Here is a 21007-nt window from a genome sequence, read left to right as displayed (position 1 = left end):
AGTATTAGGGGACCTCTAAGGTCTATATAAAAGAGACTTCAGATATGGTATTAGAAGACCACTAAGGTCTATATAAAATCATCCAAAAAGCACCATGTCATGGGACCTTTAACATATGGATGAAAGAAGCAGAAAATAAGGAAAGTAAAAGTAAGCCCGGTGGGTCCGGCAGGTTCTGACAGCAGCTTATGTGTAGTCCCATACAAGCAGCCCACCTAGTTTATCTGCTTTTAAACTGTATGTTTAACTGGTTTTAACTGCTCTGTTTAATTTCTTATACTGTATTGTAACTTTTGTTCTCATATTTTATCTGTTTAGTAATTTTTTTAAACATTTTTATGCAAAGCACTGAATTGTCCTGCAGGATAGGCTCTACTGCAGTGTGATCAGGCTAACATTGTTTTTACTCTGTGCTGAGGCGTTTGGGTTCATGATTTAGGGACATAAGTACCTGCATTTACGGCGCCCGCAATATCTTTGCTTACGTTGAAGGTTCAGCTGAACTAAACACCTTGGGACTGAGTTTGAAAACACCTAGAGGAAGAACTTTAGACATTGGGATGGCACTACGCTACTGTTTAATCCTAGATTATTGTGATGTGGAGGGAAGGAGGACCGAAAAGCAGAGAGGAGCGGCCAGGCAGAAGAGGTTGCAAAAAGGTTTATTCAAAAACACCAGGGCAAAAGATAAAGTCCACGCAAACAGGCAAAGTCCAAGGTAAGGGGAAAAACCAAACCAAAGCTCAAGGGCTGGCAAAAACACTCACAAAGAGGAAGGATCACGGGGAATAGAACTCACGAGAGGGAAATCTGCAGGAAAGACATAATACAAGAAGCACGCAGGACTACAGCGCACACAGACGAGACAAAAGGATCTGCCATAGGACAAAGGGAACACAGGGGTTAAAGACAAGGTAGCGAGGTAATGGGGAACAGGTGAGATGTCAGGTGAATCACATTGGGGCGGGGCAGGACAATCAGACAGGCACAAAGCAAACTAGACAAGACTAGACAAGACGGGAAACCATACTATCAAAACAAAACAGGAAGCAGAACAAGCAGACACTTAGCGGGGAATCACAAGACAGAGATAACCACACAAGGAACTGACACACAAACACAGGAAGACAAGACAGGACCAAAAGAGGGAAATACCCCAAAACAAAACCCCAAACCATGACAGATTCGACTCGATTGAGGTTTCATTAGCTGCTTCTGTGTAGCCCATCAAAGTCTCCGGAACCTTTTTCACATGTGAACATGAGTTTGCGGCTTCTTGCGGAGTTTTTTCATAACAAGCGTCACCATGAGATTAACAAATTTGTGGTATTAGGCTATATAAATGAAAGGGACTTGACTTCCTATGTCAATTAACCCTAGTTGTCAAAACAAATGCAGCTGCTACTCCTGTAACAGAGGTGATACCTACAGAAGACTGCACATATTCCATCACATTGTTTCTGACCTCACCTGTATACCTGTGATGTCTCTAAAGAAATCATTTGTTTCTGGAGCATCCCACACAGTACCAACAAATATGCTTACAGTGTAACAAGCCATTTCCTGCATGAACAAAGCATTATAATAGTAAAACATTAAATGTGTGCCTTATTATAAAGTGTACAAGCAGCAGGCATAGAATGCAGCCACAGAAGCAGCTGTGAAGCTTATTTGAATCAAGTAATTTCAGGTAATTTGGTAAAATCAGGTAATTTGGTAGACTCTGTAAGAACACGCCCCTGCCAATATTCAGCAACCACTGAACTGTTAGTCAAACAGTGACAGCAACAGGAAACTGAATTCATATTCATTCTTAAGGCTGTTAAAGAGGCAACACAAAATTATCTGTGCACTGTTCACTATTAGACTTTTAAACTTCAGCACAAGACTAAAGGTAGCCGCAGCCTTTCTAGTGGTCTCAGTGATGCAAACACAGGACTGGAAGACCTCCAGTCTTAATTCTACCATTTATATGTTAAAATACGGTACTTTATCATTTCAGTATGCATCTTGCACACCCCATTTGCACTATTATGTGTCTATATTGCCAATAAAACTGATTCTGATTCTTGTATATATATTTTTTTGTATTTTTTCATATTGTTTGTTAAAGTTTTAAATCCCATCATGTTTGACTGTTCAAGAATTCCTGCTAATACACAGTTAAAAGTAACAATACAATTGGTATTATGGTTGGTAACGTTTTTTTAAAGGTTAGGGTAATGTTAAAAAGAATGTTAGGGGAACGTTTTCTATAGGTTGCAACGTTAGGTAAAAAATGTTGCCACATTTTTAAAGCTGTTTTTTTTTTTTACATCCGTCCCTTTTTTGACATTGTTGTTACTTTTTTCGACATCGTTTCACATATTTGTCACTTTATTGAACATTTGTTTACATTTTAGTCACTTTAATTGACATTTTTCTCTTCTTTGTTTTCACACTTTTTTAAAAGAAAAAATGTTTTTTCTCCAAATGCTACAATTGATAAAAGTAGAGACTTTTAGAGAAAGTAGAGAACTGATCATTAATTTAACTTGTGAGGAGCGTTGTTGGGAGCCATCCACGTTACTTTTTTGGAAAATGTATTTGAAAGAAACCCAAATTTGATATAGAAACCTTTTGGAGAGGGGTCAGATTTGACTCGAAGACAACAGGAGGGTTAAATAAACTTCCGCTGGAGTCAACACTGTTGAACGCATCAAAGATCTTTCTATTCCACACTCTTCCTACAGCCTAATACCAGTTTTTAGACTGCAAAATACGCGTTGCTGCAAATTAAACTGAGATGTCAGCGTTTCAATCTCCACCTCTGAAAAGTGCTGCTCCTTAGCCGGATTACGTCTGGCCATGTCGTAAACTGTAGGAGCGAGGCCTCAAAACCAAGAATATATGGGGTGTGATATTTAAATTATGATTGTTTCCGGATGCTGCATTTATCAACGTATGACCGTTCTTACGCTCTGATTGGTGTGATACAAACGTTTCATGAACCCCACTTGAAGCCTGTAAGAGGATTTCTGCGCTGGTTTCTGTGTTAAGTTGATAAATGACAGCCATTGAGCCTAATATTATACTATATACTTTAAAACTCTATTTAAAATATCCTTATCTGATGAATCCAGCACTACAGGTAAAGAAGACAGCTGTACTGTCTCTACTGAGGAAATATTTGTACTAGACCATCCGGACTTCATATTTCAGGATTGCAAAGAAATAAGTCTTCAGACAACAATAGTTGCCATGTACTGAATTTATTTTTGTTGAAGAAGAATATTGGATTGTAACCTGCAAGGAAACAATTACAATTCAGCTTGATACCCCTCAAGGGCTTTAACCATTTTCTCCGCTTTTACCAGGTCCTTTTGAAGTTTATCTAATTCTGCATCCGTCTTCAGACTCTCCTTATCTACAAAGGTCTTGAGTTTCTCCATGAAGTCCTTGATGTTCTCCATGAAACCATTCAGCGGTGGAAAGCCATCAGGTAAATCTTCTGAGGTTCTCTTCATTAATGCCAATATTGGCTTCATGGTCATCAAATAAGCACTCATCAGCTGTGAAGGGATGTCCTTTTCTTCCTAATGGGGGAGAAATAAAATGACTTCATGACATGGCACTAGCCTGCTATGCTGTTACATTCTGTTGTTTCCACTGTAGTACAGGAAATCACTTCTGAACGAGTTCCAGTTCTCTCATCTTGCCAGAATATAAACTATCATTGAAGTTACTCCAAAGCATGTATTGTGAATATGAACAACATGGACACTGATTGGCTGGTGGACTCCCTCCCTCCCTCACTCACCTTCAGATTGTTCAGGTTTTGCTGTGCTTTCTTAAGGTTTTCCTTCATCTCTTCCTGCAAATCCAGCATGATAATGAGAATCAACATGCAGTAACATTTGTGGACACACTTATAATAAGCAGCTCTAATGAAGTGCATATTGGCTCATACGACTATAGATAAAAAACATTTCAACATGATATTTACTTGTAACGACTCACTTTGGATTCGCAAATAAAAGTAGACCTGTTTTTTAAAGCAAAGGGAAGTTAAGCTCCAACTCATTTACCAGTGTTCTGTGGTCTATCAGGGAACTTGCGAGGCAAACCAGACACAGCAGAGTGAAGAGGAAGTAGAGACCTCCGGTCCCTGCTCTGCTTCTGGACCCAGCTGCTGCTGCCATTGTTGTTCTAAATAACATCAAATGGAAAATAGAAAACACTTTTATGTTGTAATATGTGAAAGTCTACAGTACAAGGCATCATACAGTTTAGTTTAAGTTTCTAATCTTACCTGTAATGTAAAGGAAAGAAGGGCTGAACAGGGGATGAATGAAAAAGTTATGAGACGACATCCCAAAAAATTCTTTATATACTCCTGGTGTCACCTCGCCCACATGGCGTACCAACACTCCTTAGTGCCATTGGAGTTTCACTTTCACAGACATAGTATTTTGCAATTTTACTTCAAAGGAAAACACCTAGATGACAAACCAGAGCAAAGCTCTAGTACAAACTGTATTCACATTCAGTTTCTATTGTGATAAATGAAGAACTGACATTTTATAGAGGCTTTATAAAACAAATGATTTGTTATTCTGATATATTTAACCCTTGTGTTGTCCTCCTGGTCAAAAACGGATTTATTTGTTTTGTTTTTCGTCCCTTTTTTTAGACTTTTTAGTTTTCACTAACACCACCTATAGAGACAAGCAGAAATGATCAATTATTTTGACCAACAGTTAAGATCAGAGGAACGTACAGATGAGTTTTATCAGGAATGAAAGTGATCAATTGTATTTGCGAAGAGCGTTGAATGGAATCCAATCCACTTTTTGTGGTAATTTGGTTAAAAAGAAACCCATATTTCAGATATAGAAATTTTTTAAAGGGGTCAATTTTGACCCAAGGTTAACAGGGGGGTTAACGATATCTATGAAACTGACAATTATGTAAAAGTTGTTTTTATTAAATTAATCAGTGAAATTTTATGTCTGCAAAAGCTTTGTAACAAACTGAAAAATACTAGAAAGAAACCATCAGGTGGAAGTGAAAGATATCACACAACATGTGTAGAAGAGTCATTGAAAGACCTAACGCTGTTGATCTTTCTCAGAAAACAGCTTTCGCTTCATGAGAAATTGTCAGATGTTAAGCAATAGCAGTCACTTGGCCTTGTGTTAAGTATCCCTGCTCACCCTCTGCTTTTTTTCTTCTTTCACTTCATAAGAAACTGTCACTCAACACTTTCTATTTCTTTTAAACAAGTATGAGCAATTGTGAAACCCTGCCCCAAGGTAGCAGTCTCTGTGTGTCTGCTTACAGTGCTTGTCATGTGATCTGTGGTTGGACATGGACGGGGGTGATGGAGGCCACAGCTCTGGGAAAGAAGCTGCTCCTCAGCGTGTTGGTGTGGGGTCTTATTGTCCTGAACTGTTTGTTGGACAGCTCCCTAAGGAAGACGAGTCTTTGTTGGGCCTTTTAACCAGATGTTATGACATATTGGCTCCAAGCAACTTCAGTCAATCCATGCTTTCCACTGCTTGTTAATGTGTGCTGAGGGGGAGATGGGCTTTATCCCTTTGTTCTCCTGTAGTCAATGGCCATTTCCTTTGCCTTAGAGAAGAATGAGGTTGATTTCCTTACACCACTCAGCCAGGTGTTCCACCTCAATCCTGTAGGCTGACTGCTTATTGTATGAAATCAGCCCAACTACTCTGGTGTCATCCACAAATCTAATTGTGAAGTTGAGAGTTGTGGGTGAAGATTGTGAAGAGCAAAGGGCCCAGCACACAGCCCTGTGTGGTGTCTGTGTTTAGGATGAGGGTGGAGGAGCTGTGATTACTAACTCTGACTTGATGTGGAAGGTTTGTGAGTAAGTTCCACGACCCATGAGCTCAGGACCAAGGCCCAACGACCAAAGAGAACCAAGATGAGAGAGCAAAGCTGTTGCCTTGGTGTGCTCCGCCATCTTGACATTTCATTTAATATAGAATGTAGGACAGGACAGTTCTCCTGCATGGCTGCTCTGTCATAAGTAAATTAACACACATTCACATACAAAATACATAGGGAACACACAGTGTGTGTCTGTTTGTGTTCCCAACTATCTGAAAAACACCAACAGAGCTGTAGCGGTTTCAGTCAACTTTCTCTCTCTCTCTCTCTCTCTCTCTCCCCCTCTCCCCCCTCTCCAACACCTGTCCTACATTCACCTTAAAAACTTACTGAAATTATGTTCCCCAAAACCCCAAATCTTGATTGGTTACAACTCCTGCTGTCCAGAGTGTGTGGTTTTCAGGATACTTTCTAAGGATGCATGCTTTTACTTTCCAGTATTTCTTAAATTATGATCATTACTAAAATAAATTGTCTGTTATCATTTTCATGGAAAATGTATTCTTTACTATGAACACCAGGTGTCAGTATTGGATTATATCAGATGTTAAACCTGTTGGCAATGCAAAACACTTTGACATGTATTTTCTATAAATTTGCCAAATGTCATGTCTAAATTCACACAATTCATACATTGTACTGCATCTATACTCTTCTGAGATGTTCAGGTACACATGCAAATGTCAGTCGAAAAGGTATTTTGTGTTGCTAAAGTTACAAAGTTACAAGCAAAGCCCGCAGTACAAGATTTTTTTTAAAAATTCACATTCATATACATTTATGGATTGTGACAAAAAACTGCAGGATCTTTAGTAAGGAGCTTTAAACACAAAGTCCACAAGCGTGCAAAAACGCATTTAAAAAGCAGGACCCAGGTTATGGGCGTAACTTTCGTGACACTTTTTCTTGGATCACCTTTTGGCCTGTTGTGCATGCTGTCTTAGTCCAACTTTTGAATGATGTGTATTTTATTGCCAGGGGCAGTGCAAGTGAATATGGTCAGAATGTTACCTGCACAGTAACAACATTTAACTCATTGATTATAGAAACATTAAAAATTATGTTACTCATAACAAGTGGCATAGTAATCAGCCCGACCACTCAGTCCAGCTTCATTGGGCAAGACATAGAGGAAAACAACTATGAACCCCAAATGGTTCCACTGAACTGTCTGACTCTTTCTTTTCCTTAGTTTTTTTCTATTCTTTTCAGCTTCTTGTCTTTTAGTTGGACTGTGCAGTGAATTACACACACACACATATTCCACACACATTCATTATATTGTTATAATGTGTATGACAAACAGTGAAAACTGCATTTTCTGTAACCTATTCTTTGTGGTAAAAGTAAACATATGCTTCAGCATGTAAATGTGTTTCCTTGTACGCAGTGATCTGCATAATGTCAGTAGGCCGCCCTTTACATCCTTGGGTGTATATGTGCACACATGTACTCCATTGATCTGTGATTCTAATTACTGTTGATTTGTAGTTTTTTAGAAGCTTTAAAATATAGTGTACTCTAAACAGCGTATAGTAGCCTTAATTAGGCTAGAATTAATTGGTAGTAAATCTGTGTTTTCCAAATACCACTTACTTTAGCGAATGATAGGCCACAGTAAAACACATCCATTCACCAGTCTTATCGGAAAGGGAACACACACACACACACAAATCAAACACACACATACACACACACACACACACACACACACAAACAAACAGAAGCACACACACAGTAAGAGAGAGACACAGGTTAAGACCGTTCATTCTAGAACAATCAATCAGGGAAATTGGCAGCCCTGTTATACTGCTACTCCGGGGGTCCTGCTTTCACAGCCAGCCTCCGTCACTACTGCGTCAGCACTGATGAGCTCAGCGTTCCCGGTGGGGAGGGGGGAGAGGTGGCAACAGAGGGTGAGAGAGAGAGACGGAGAAAACAAGTAGAGAGAGAGAGAGAGAGACGGGGAAACGGGGTGTTGCCGCCTCTGAGACACGCTCACGCATTTCAGAGTAACAGCAGCAGGGTGAGGACAGAGCATTCCTCCATCCTTCTCTCTGGGAAAACAAGACTGCTTATTCAATTGTTGAAGCCGTACAAAAGCCGTTGCATTATTAAACATAATCAAAGCGGAGATATTGTGGAGGTATATTGCACCTCGTCATCAGGAGAGGGGAGAGACGACAGCTCGGTGTGAAAGCAGGCGGACCGTTTCAGCAGCACCTTGGACAGCGAACATGGCTCCAATGGTGGAGGAAGGAGCTCAGCTCGGTGAGTCTGTGTGAGGTTATTTGTGCTAACCTCGGGGTTGTTAGTACCGAGGCTGTACAGGTGTGAATGTGTGAGGTTATTTGTGCTAACCTCGGGGTTGTTAGTACCGAGGCTGTACAGGTGTGAATGTGTGAGGTTATTTGTGCTAACCTCGGGGTTGTTAGTACCGAGTTAGTCATTACACGTGACTCGACTCAAACGTAGTTAGCTAGCGTTATTAGTCGCCACTATTGTTATAACAGAATAACAGTAAATGTATGTTAAAGTACTCTAACATGTTAGAGTATTCTAAAGTGAATGGCTTTGTCCACTGTGCTGCCAAACCCTTTTTCCTCGAAAAAAACTACGTGTTTAAGGAGACCTCCAGCCTCCATTTTGCAGCTAGCTTAAGTGCGACAGTTAATTGTCAGGAAAACTCAGAGGTGACGTTTCTACTATTGCAATGCTAGCTAAGTTTATTTAATTTATTATTTTTTTTATTTTTTTAAGCATTTATTATTGATGGACTTGTGTAGAATATACCCAAGGTAGCCTAAAGCCTGGAAAGCCCCTGTTTGTTTTTCATATAGTAGATCTCCTCTCGGCTCAGCACCGCCCGCCCGTTGCCACATCCATCTGTCTGTGGTTGTTGCCTTGAAAATCACTCCACCCATGACATCAGGCTGAAATATTAATGACAGGAAAAGGGAGAGAACGGTATGGCTACAAGTGCTGTGATTAGAGGAGCAGATACACTTAAAATGGATTCTATGCCTACAACGATCTTACAGTAAATAGGCTTCACTAGAAATGAATATAGGCGTAGCCTACTATAATTTCCATACAGGTCTTTAAGAGATGAGATGGCAGCAAATAAGTAAAATTCTTCTGAAACATCACTGTATACCTGTAAAGTCCTACATGTTATCGGAAAGGTATAGGAAAATTGGTACAAAAATACAAATTTCTGATGTATACTTTCAGCACCCTAATCACCCAAGTTACAAGGCTGATATAAGAAAAGTGTAGCCTAAATATATGATACAAAATTCTGATGATCTAATTTAAGTCAACAACCGTATAGATTTTACCAGATGAAAAAGAGTCACCAGTCATGAGTACATGAGTGATAACCCCCACCCCTCTCCCTCCCTCTTTGTATGGGTGTTAACCTGAGTGTTTTTCCATTGGCCTGCCGTCTAACTGCAGGAAACAATGCACGTTTCCTCTAATGAGATGGATGGATCAGCGTGACTACTGTTGAGTCACATTCCAACACCACAAAACAAAATACAAACAACGGAAGCATTGAGTGGCAAATACCGCAGTATTATGTCTCCATAATGACGTTTTAGGGATACCACAACAGGAGACAAAAGTACCACTGAAAGGAATTAGGTCCCTGAAGTACCACTAATGTTGACAAAAATGTAATTTATCAAGTGCTGGCCATTTTGTCTCTGTATTGACCATAATTATCCTGATGTGTGGTCGTAGGTTCAAAAAACTTTCCAAACCGGTTTGCATTATAGATCTGCGTATCATCGCATTAATGTGTCACGATACCAAGTTACAGAAGAACTGACATTGCCGGGGCCTTGTTATTTTTCCATCTTTTGCTTCTGAGTTCAACCATTTCTATAAACCTGCCATCAGCCAATCATCCAGTCACATAATGATGTTAGTATGTGGTTTTCCCAGCCGTTCATTACTTACACCGGCTGTTTCCTGTTGATTTACTGCAGCCATATTTGGTATATTATCACAGCACTGATGGTAGTTCATCAGAGTTGAACAGATTGCATTGTTTTTGTCTCCATCTGAGTAAAAACTGCAGGCTGTGTCACACACACACACACACACACATACACACACACACACACACACACACACACACACACACACACACACACAATGTTTTAAATTGTCTCAATGCAACAACAAAATCTGTTGAGGTGAACCATGGTTGTTTGTGTGATTGGGGGGTGTGGTCAGACGTTTTTAATAAAGTTTCTTTTCTCCCTCTCTTCCTCCGCTCTCTCTGTTCTCCTCCACAGTGGCAGTGCCATTCGGTGTTGCCGTGGTGAGTGTATTTGGCCTTGTCTTCACTGTGTCAGCCTTTGCATGGATCTGTTGCCAGCGTAAAAACACCAAATCCCAGAAGACACCTCCTTACAAGTTTGTGCACATGCTCAAAGGGGTTGACATCTACCCGGAGAGCCTCAGCGGCAAGAAGAAGTTCGCTGCACCTGCCGCCATGACAACTAACGACACCAGTAAAACTGATGTAAACGGAAACTGCCACGCTGCATCGCCAATGAGTCCGACCGGCACTGGTAAACTGGCGCCAAGTCCAAACAGTTCTAGACTGCATCTGGATCTGGAGAAACGGGATCTGAATGGCAACTTCACCACCAAACCATTTCATCACCACCACCAGAAGGTGCGCAGCTCCCCAGACCTGGAGCTGCCCTCTCCCCATGCAGGGTTCACCCAACCTGGGGTGTTGGACCGCAGTGACCTCCCTTCACCATGCAGCACCCTGTCCAGCCAGGCACCCACCCCAGCCGTGGATAAACCCCAGGGGGAGGAGAGGGAGGGCGGACTAGGGACCCTCCACTTCTCCCTGGATTACCAGCCGGAGAAGAAGGCTTTCATTGTCCATATTAAGGTAGGTAGTGTGTGTGTGTGTGTGTGTGTGTGTGTGTCTGTCTGTGTGTGTGTGTGTGTCTTACAATACCTTGTTGACAGAACTTTGAATTAAAATGGTGTTTTGCACTCTTGACTGATTTGATTTTTTATCCAGGAAGCCAATGGCCTGACCCCGACTGATGAGCAGTCACTGACCTCTGACCCTTACATCAAGCTGACCCTGCTGCCTGAGAAAAAGCACCGGGTGAAGACCAGAGTCATGAGGAAGACTCTGGACCCCGCCTTTGATGAGACCTTCAGCTTCTACGGGATCCCGCTGGCCCGAGTATCAGAGTTGGCCCTTCACTTCATGGTGCTGAGCTTTGATAGGTTCTCCCGTGATGAGGTCATCGGAGAGACCCTTGTACCCTTGTCTGGGATCGACTTGTCAGAGGGGCGTATTCTGATGAGCCGAGAAATCATCAAGAAGAATGTCAAGGTAAGATCTGGAACAATTTAGATTTTTGAACCCTTTGAATTCATGATTTATGTCTGGGTTTTTATCCTCTTTTTTGTCACCAGTTTTCTTTGAGCGCAATCACTGGGATTAAATCTATGACATGACACAGTGTCTTAAAGGTCCCATGGCATGACAATTTCACTTTATGAAGTTTTTTAACTTTAAAATGCGTTCCCCCAGCCTATGGTCCCCCAGTGACTAGAAATGGTGATAGGTGTAAACCGAGCCCTGGGTATCCTGCTCTGTCTTTGAGAAAATGAATGCTCAGATGGGCCGATCTGGAATCTTCCCCTCATGAGGTCATAGGGGGGCAAGCTTACCTACCCTTTCTCTGCTTTGCCCGCCCAGAGAATTTGGCCCACCCATGAGAAAGACATCATGACTTTCAAACAAACAACGTGGCAGTTGGTCAAGGACACACCCCCAGCCTTCACCTTGCACCAAGCAAGCTGCTTTACTTGCAAGTTACTTTACAGCATGCAACATTTTTATTTTATATAACTTACCACATTCAAACTAACCTCAAAATCATCATATTGCAAAAACTGCCCCAATAATGACTCCTAATTTCTCTCATCATAACAAAAGTGCTTAATATTATTAATATTAATAGTGCTTACAATATTAATCAGGACGTAAATCGGTAGGTAATCATCCTGACATCCATTCACTTATTAAAATATGATGATGATGAATCATGGAGCTTCCTTTAACTCACCTAAATGCAAATGTATTATAATATTCTTTCTTGAAATTACATTGAGATCTATTATTCAACTGTAATGGCATAATCTAAACCTTGAATAGAAGTTTTACATTTGGATCTCAATAATACATTTTGCAATACATTTTTCCTTCTATCTAGTTAGGTTAGAAAAGCATTACTTTAAAATAAAGCAACTGGAGAAAGTAGATAGGAAGTGGATCCCTCTGTGGAAAGAAGGAGACAAGATCAGCTGCCATTATGGATTTGAAATGTGATACTGAGGTCGGTTGGGGTTCTTAAATGGACTGCTGTGAGTTTAGATAAATGAAAGCCTTTGGTGTTTCTGTGTTGACTGATTATTCAGAAATCCTTAAAATAGGTCATTTATGGGATCAGTTCCTGTATCAATTTATAATCTGAATTGTGGTTATTTTGTGTTTATTGAAGATGTTTTCATCCATCACAGATTTGAAACAGTAATACAGGGATGCCCAATTTGAAAGGGAGTCACATGGACATTGTTACATTCCCCGTAGTGTATTGAAAAAATGATGATATCACACCCCGGCATTATCGATCTATGGGCTGGTGGTCAATACACTTCTGCTCTGTTCCTGGCAACTCTGAGGGCCACACATGTACTTTAGCTCATTTCCAGTCATGCATCTTCTCCTTTCAGAGGAATGACATGGATTGTGTTATCAAAACCAGTTCTTGAGATCTAGGCTGATATTCTGTGTAATACCCTGACAACTGTGCCGAAAAATACCCATGAGTAGATGGGTTGGCTGCATTACTTTCAGTCTACTGGTGAACTTAAACGATGGATTATATGATGGTAGTTTTATCCTTATCATTGGTATAGAGCAGCGCTCTATATATTTGTACCCGATAGTTTTTCTGTACATGAGCATTTCTCCATTTGTAGGTGGAATGTGAGATGATATCAATCCAATTATAGATATGTGGGCTAATCGTGTACTCTGTAGAGCTCTGCTTTAATGGAAGCACTGTGCCTACCAGGTGGGAGAGGAAATGTCTATGCACATTTGTACCTTCCCAGGAGGAATGTAAACTATCTGTAATATCTTTGATGATTTCTGTTATGATATATTACTCCAGAGAAGTCGAGGGAAATGTCACTCAGATTCTGAGAAATATAAAAGATTCATTCCCCCTCAGCAGAGCTCCCTCAGTATTTTTATGACCAAGAGGATAACATTTCGTAAGCTATAAAGTTCTCTCCACACTGAGACTATCCATATTTTTTCAATTCAATTTCTCCTTCGGGTCCCGGGAGGGACAAATCTCATCAGCCTCTGCTGTAGGGAGGAGTTTGCTATGTCGCTATTTGGTGCAATAGAAATTAGTTTCAAAATTCACAATATTGCTTTGCAGTGGGATTCTTCTTCTGAATTCTTTTGTGCAATTTTTAAGTCGTCAGATAAGAAGATATAAAGAGAACATGTTGACTGTTTCTTCTGCATTAGAAAGAAAACCATTTTATTTGCAAATAATAGTGAAAACAGTCATTTTTTGACTGAATAAAAGAACATTTTTATTACATCTTGTAATCAATACCTCCATGTGGATGTAATGTGGATGTGATGCAATGAGAAAATCCTTTTGGGCTGAATTATCTTAATATGAGGATGTATTAATGCTTGTAATTAGTTCTCTCTAATTAGAAGCAGCCCTTTGCCAACTGGGTGGTGGCTCTCTTTGTCTGCAAGGCATATCTGTCTTACTGTGTGTGTGTGTGTGTGTGTGTGTGTGTGTGTGTGTGTGTGTGTGTGTGTGTGTGTGTGTGTGTGTGTGCGTGTGCGTTAGTGCGCAGCAGTTCAGAGAATCAATACAGCAAGCAGCTGAGCCATTGTTTTCACCCTGGAGGGCAGCAAAAACACAGAATAGTGTAGAACGTTTGGTGTGTAGTCACATAAAAACACATCTACAGCACACTCACATCCGCATTTTCAATTTCTGTGTGATACTTCTCATTGCCATGGCAACCACGAGTCGTGGCGTGACAACCCGTTAGGTGTGATTTCAGCATCTGAGGCGTCAGCTCGATTGGTTGTGGACACAGACGTGGATGTGTATGTGTATCACAAATGTTGCGCAGAATGGGGAGTTTCTCAGCTACACATTCGTGCTAGTCAAGATATGAGAACACACCCCATAAGCAACTGGTGATTATTTACTTGACAGCCATTTTATCATCATTTCCAGTACAAGCAGCTGCAGGTTTTACCACAAGTATTTTATTAATGCATAGTTGTGCCAACAGTCATACCCTAAGACTGAACACATGTTCATGGAGTCTCTTGTTATTTTTACCAAGTAAAACCCATTTATTCGTGAAAGAAAGATGTAAATACAAAACGAAGCAATTGTTTTAGCCTTACTAAATAACACATGACCAATGTTTTAATGGTAAAATGTCCTTGCATATAGCCTATGTGGAAATAAACAGGGCAGGATAAGCGGGAGGTTTACTTTGAAATTGAGAAAAGAACATGTTGTGACTTCTTAGTTCTGCTGCTTAAATGGAGGCTAGTTCATGTCTGATACTGTGTCTGAAAGTCCTTCCTCTCTGTCTTCTTTCACACCTGCCATCTCTTCTTGAATCACCTTTTTGTTGTATTTCTTCTGTCACCCATTCATCCCTCCCCGTCTCTCCACAGAAGTCGTCAGGCCGAGGCGAGCTCCTGCTGTCCCTGTGTTACCAGTCCACCACCAACACTCTGACCGTGGTCGTCCTCAAAGCTCGCCACCTGCCCAAGACTGAAAACAACGGACCTACAGGTGCGTTCACTTTTTGCCAAACCTTTCAGTATGCAATCTATGGGATCACTGCTTACACAGACGAACACGTGTGCAATAACTTCCTTCACACAACCATACACTGATGAGACCAAAATCCTTTTCCTCTTCTTGCCAAGCAGCCCAGACTACTTTGGATGCTGTGAGAGTTGCCATAATGACACAGCCACCGCAGTGAAGTAATCTGATCAGGATGTGATAGAGAGCACTTTAGTGACAAGCACACACACACACACACGCACGCAGTGTTTACACAGCCCGCCCCTTTTGTCCCTATGATTAATATCCATCATTTCCGCTCTATCGATTGCCGTATTGATCCGGCTTTTAGAAGAATATGCCTCTCTGCAGCTGCTACAGGGATATTCACCATGCCTTTTTTGTTGCTTTTGTCCTTACTTTGTTCCTCTGCTCTTGTCATTCTTCTGCTCTAGATCCGTACGTCAAGGTGAACATGTACCAAGGGAAGAAGCGCGTGTGCAAGAAAAAGACCCACGTGAAGAAGTGCTCCCCCAACCCGGTCTTCAATGAGCTCTTTGTCTTTGATCTGCCCTCCAACGAGGGCCTGAGGGACACCAGCGTGGAGCTGCTGCTGATGGACTCAGACATGGGCAACTCACGCTGCCCCAACACCATCCTGGGGCGCCTGGTGTTGGGCACGTCGGCGACGGGCACGCCCGGCGAGCACTGGAGGGAGATCTGCGACCACCCGCGTCGCCAGATTGCCAAGTGGCATGGTTTTTCAGAGGATTAGAAAGCCGGGGTAATGCTGGATTCCATCTTCCATGTCTGATCTGGTCCAACCACGAGAGAGATGGAATGAGGACGGGTTGGATTCAACGTCCTGCTAGCCATTACCCATTGGACTTTCAGTGAGGGCGGGTAGGAAACAAGGGGGAGGGGACTTTGATGTTGTGTGGAAGGTCATTTGAATTCGTCATTCAATCAATCATTCATTCACTTATCTTTGAAGTTATTGGGGTTCAGCTAGTAGGCCGGGGCATGACAAAGGGAACCCCATAGCTTTAATGATCCCAAAGACTGTCACCGAAAATCACTCATGCAACATCATCTCCATGGCAACAACCAATTGTCACTGTAACCGTGTGCAGTGCAGAATGTCTTAAATGTCGCTATTATTCTTCATCTTTTCTTCCTCTGCTCCTTCTTCTTCTCTTTTTTCAGCTCTTCTATAAATAGTAACCTTGTCCATCGTATGAAAACCTGAATGAACCGCATCTTACAAAGCTGTAAAAATGTGCATTATTAAAGTTTATTTTATAACACAGTGTTTTCTTCATAAAGAAGTAGATTTTTTTTTAAATTTATGTTCTTGTTTTGTACTCTTATGGTTGATTTGTTGGACATGTTTTGTAAGTATAAGTGGTATTTCACATATAATTACTTATTAAGTACAAGAAAGCCTAAATTAGGTGGTTTGAAAAAAGACTGGAACAGACTGAGTGCACTGGGGACAGTTCTCGTGTGTGTGTGTGTGTGTGTGTGTGTGCGTGTGCGTGCGCGCGTCGTCACATAATGTTTACTGTAGGTATTTTATCCCCCTTACTGTGAGCACAAAGACAGCTGAAATGTAAATGTATGTACCTTACTATAAAATATGGCAAGTTCTGAGAAGAAATTGAGTTTGAAGTATTTATTTCACCAGAATGTGAAGTTAATTGTGTGTGTGTGTGTGTGTGTGTGTGCGTGCGTGCGTGTGTGTATTCAGAAGGGCAGTATTAAAACTAGAAGCATTTACACTCTTTTAGAGTTGATGATAAGTTGAGGTCAAGCAGCTCCATTTCACAAAATATCACTCATAAAAACAATACAGGTAAAGCGTCTTTTCATTTTTTGACCCTACAGCACACAGTCTGTGTGTCCTCATCACTCTGGGGATGACCTCATCGGGCCTCTTTCCAAATCTGATGATGCAATAACTGCTGGCTAAATGCTCCAGGATGAAGTCATCATGTCTGAATTTAATATTAGCTAAGTGGTTTGGTGAGGGGACAGATAGTGCAGCATGATTACTTAACCCTTTCTTTCTTTCTTTCAACACATGACTAAAACTGAGAAATGCGTCTTCTTTCTGTATTCTGCCTCTGCTCCCCCTCGTTCCTCCAGTCTGTAGTCTTACGCTGAGTTACATCATGTGTTTATTGGTGAAGCCTCCGGAGAAGTTGGATGTTCTTTCCCGTTGCCTTTGTCAGGTCGCTCTCTGAGACTGCTTTCTATTTTAAACCTCTGCTGTCATCTTAGAAGCAATAAAATAGACTCGTGCAACGTGCCGCATCGCTACCATCCCCCATGCTCCAGCTAACCAATAACAATAAAGCCTTTTACCTAATGCTCTAATGTGAAGACACTTTAACTAGTAAAGACTTTTAAATGTGCAAATTGGTTGCCAGAAAACATTTGTAGCTCAGTTTAATCAAAGGAAATCAACAGTGTTAACAGGAAGTCACGTCAGCATCGTAGTCTAACATTGTCTGCAAAGGAGGGTCCAGGAGGGTCTGGCAAGTCCACACAGCATTCTGGGATGGGAGAACAATGAGCTCTGGTTTATTGGCATTTCTTAAAACCAATCAGATCCGGCGGAACCTCCAGCAGCACCGGAACATTCCCAGAAATGTAACACTGTCGATGTAGTCTAGTAGCATCATGAACTTTTGCAAAGCTGTCCTAAATTACAGTTTAGGTGACCCACTAATATGTTTAACAAACTTTCAATCCTATTTCTATGGAGAAATATGTGTTTGTAGTATTCTACTTTGAGGTTTATGATTTTGTGCATTGCATTTAAAAATCAGTTAGAATCATTTTCAACCACATTTTTAATAAGTTTTGAGTCACACACGTTGACCATGAGTCATAGCACCTCAATATCGGCTCATGGTCTCTGAGGTGTGCCAAAAAATAGATTGTGAGCCAGACCTGAAGCTTGAAGTGCTGAGTATGGACAATAGTCCTCTGAAGCACACCTACAAAAAAAATCTATCTGCAGAGGGAAGTGATGGAATGAGGAGAGGAAAGTTTTCAAAGTGAGAGAGCAGGAGTGGAGGATGGGGAAGCTAGGTGGCCGGAGGGAGAAGGATGGTAGACAAGAGTCAGCCAGCCTGACAGGAATGGGGGGTGGCGAGGAGAGGGATGACATAGAGCCATGTTGAGATATGAAGCATGGGACTGAACTGAGAAAGATGAGCATGGCTGATGTGTGAGGGTTTGCAGCTGGATATAATTTCCAAATAATGAAACGACAGCAAGGAAATGGGATGAAGAGGCTTAATGAATGACTCTGATGACAGCAAGCGTAAAGGTGAAGGACAGAAAGAGGGCTGTTCAACATAATGTGTGACCGAGTGATGAAAACAGGCACACGCACTCTCCTTAGAGACCATAAATTAGTCAAACTTTAATATCAATTCTTTGAAGGTTGTAATCATCAAATCATTCTTCAATCTTCCAGCAATAAATATCATAATGTGCAACACATTTCCTCATGCGGCGTGATTTCTCAAAATCAACATCTGTTTGTCTTTTTGCCATTCAAACATTGAGCCACCAATCTGTAAATTGTCTTTCCTTTTTCTCACTAAAACTTCTTAGTTATGAATGATATAATGAAGCCCGTGTGTTCTCTGTCTATGTACAGTATTTTTCAGATGTGGAATTTTTCATTTCATGGAACATTTCCCCCTGCGGCTGCCCACTGGGATGACAGCAGTGGGGAATCACTGTAGAGAAGGGACATATTCATATAACCTGTTATCAGTATTTATATAACCTGTTATCGGTGTTGTATGAGTGAGAGAGAGAGGACAAAGTGCAAATGAAAGAGCAGGTGAGAGCGAGAGAGATAAAGTGGGAGAAGGAGAAAATCACCAAATACTCCAACGAATTATTAATAATGTCAACATCCTTACACACGGTTCCAAGTTAGAAAGTAGTTGTCGGTTGCAAATGAGCAGACAGAAAAACCCAAAGGCCGATGAAAAGGAAGTGTAATGTCTTAACCATGGCAACCAGGATATGTGTACTATCTATGTACTGTAGGTGTCTCTGTGTGTTTCCTCCCACCCAGTCATTGTGAATACCTACTCCTCCTGTTGAATTTGTGGTGTCCCGAAGCTTATGTCGTCACCCGGTACGGGTTGCCAGTCTTTCTCAGGGCTGCACATGAAAACAGACAACCATTAGAAATCACGTTGGACTGTCGGAGGACACCAGAGCACTGGGAGAGCTCAGACAAATCAGACTCAAAACACTCTTTCTGTGAGGCAAACACGCTAACCACTGACCTACTGTATGTTATGTCCGCTCCTTTGTTGATTTAGGTTTTTTGTCTGAACAAGATGTGTATGTGGATTTGTCCCATGTGCACACTGTAATGTTCAGAGTTGGGATTCACAAGTTTTGAAACAGTAGCAGCAGAAAGAATGTAACTCTGACATCATGTTTTCACAGACATGATATCATATTGGGCTTTGTGACACTAATCAATGATGATTATATTATACAGATATTCAACCTTCAAATTGCACCCTGTTGTAAGAAATATTTAATGAACCGTTGGTGAAAGTTCAATAAGGAGGTTCTATTCTCTCCCATTTTGCCGTTATTCCTCTTCCCTGAGAGTTTGATTGCTTGACATCTATGATGTTTAATTGCTAAAGCCTTTCTCTTTTGTTAAACGCAATATTCTCCATTTGATTACTCCTTATTGAAATCACTCCAGAAATATTATGCAGATGTGGTAATAATGCATAAAGCCGTTAGAAGTGGTGTCTGCCTGTGCTCAGACAGCTACCTCCACTGTCAGATTCAACAGTCACAATCATCATTGCTCTGTCCTCGAGAGTCATTTTCATCTAAGAGTGCTTCTTTTAAAAAACACCTGTCTGTCTTTGTGTCAGTCTGTCTGTGTGTGTCTCTTTGTCTGTTTGTGTGCGTCTCTCTGTCTGTCTATCTGTCGGTCTGTCTGTCTGTCTTTGTGTCAGTTTGTCTATCTCTGTCTTTGTGTCTGTCTTTGTGTCTGTCTGTCTGTCTTTGTGTCACTCTGTCTGTGTTTCTGTCTGTGTGTGTGTGTCTGTGTGTGTGTCTGTCTGTCTTTGTGTCACTCTGTCTGTGTTTCTGTCTGTGTGTGTGTGTGTCTGTGTGTGTGTCTGTCTTTCAGTCTGTGTGTCTGGAGAAATCTGTGCTCAATGCACAGTGGAATAGAAGGGATGAGTCATCATGAAAATGACCTTCACGCAGACAAGTTTTACTGAGACCTTTACATTTGGCATGCACACACACACTAAAATGGTTTCTAATGTGTGTGTTCGAGGCAATCCTGGTGTTTCAACACAACACACAACACACACACAACGACACACACAGAGGGAAGGATTCAAGCGCACATACAGACACACATTGCAAACCATTTTAGTGTGTGCTCGAAGCAATCCTGGTGTTTCAACACAACACACACCCACACACCCACACACACACACTAATGACCTCATTTGAATGGAAACTGAAGCCTATTAGTCAGGTTGTGAGAGCACAGAATAAGATAAGTAGGGGGTTGAAGGCGTTAGAGTGGGAAACGGCTGACATTGGTTAATGAGAACTAACTATCGCTTCTGGGAGTAGCTGCTCAAGAGGCGAGAGCATGACACACAGAACATTACTGCAATTTAAAATATTAGTTTTCTCTTACTTTTATTCAACATAGGTATTAGTCATTTGAATACACTGTTACATTGATCTAAGGCAGCAATGTATTGGAGGTCTGAGCCTGCAAGATTTAATGACATAAGGCCGTCTTAATGTAACGGCAAGGAGGACTAATCAGCTGCTTCTGTGATTGGTTGAAGTCAAAATGCACTGGTTTCTGGGCAGTGCATGGTTGGTTATACCCTCCATGTCACAAAGTGAGCGAGTTAGCTCTGGGCTACAACTGAGCCCTGTTTATAGTACCTTAATTGGCTCCTTGAGCCGTATGTCCCAGTTGAGGCGACCAAATCAGCACGCCAAACTACAATGACTACAACTGTAGTTTTTAGACCTATTCCCTTCACCTTAACCAGTGTCTCTGTCTCATGTCTCTCTTTCGTGCTCCCTGTGGTGAGGCGTGGCTCACAGTTTCAAAGCCTCTGGTTTGGGGCTCATGGGGAAATATGTTCATCAAAGGCAGC

The 21007-nt window shown here is 41.4% G+C and overlaps 1 protein-coding gene and 1 long non-coding RNA gene across 2 annotated transcripts; one reads left to right on the top strand and one right to left on the bottom strand.

Moving 5' to 3' along the window:
- Positions 1 to 3380: 3380 nt before the first annotated feature.
- LOC117962218 lies at positions 3381 to 4395 on the bottom strand. Its single transcript, XR_004660604.1, has 4 exons — positions 4292 to 4395; positions 4068 to 4188; positions 3800 to 3853; positions 3381 to 3575 (listed from the first exon to the last, which is right to left on the bottom strand). It is a non-coding gene; the product is annotated as an uncharacterized LOC117962218 (long non-coding RNA).
- A 3449-nt stretch (positions 4396 to 7844) lies between these two features.
- Positions 7845 to 16464, top strand: syt4 (synaptotagmin IV). Its single transcript, XM_034901377.1, has 5 exons — positions 7845 to 8166; positions 10203 to 10816; positions 10952 to 11275; positions 14687 to 14807; positions 15260 to 16464. The coding sequence occupies exons 1-5, from the start codon at positions 8133 to 8135 to the stop codon at positions 15577 to 15579; spliced, it is 1413 nt and encodes a 470-aa protein (XP_034757268.1). The 5' UTR covers positions 7845 to 8132; the 3' UTR covers positions 15580 to 16464.
- Positions 16465 to 21007: the final 4543 nt, after the last annotated feature.

Source organism: Etheostoma cragini, chromosome 19, assembly GCF_013103735.1.
Source record: "Etheostoma cragini isolate CJK2018 chromosome 19, CSU_Ecrag_1.0, whole genome shotgun sequence".
NCBI classification, from domain to species: domain Eukaryota; kingdom Metazoa; phylum Chordata; class Actinopteri; order Perciformes; family Percidae; genus Etheostoma; species Etheostoma cragini.
Note: the sequence above shows the minus strand (reverse complement) of the source record. Positions and strands in the feature narration are given on the sequence as shown.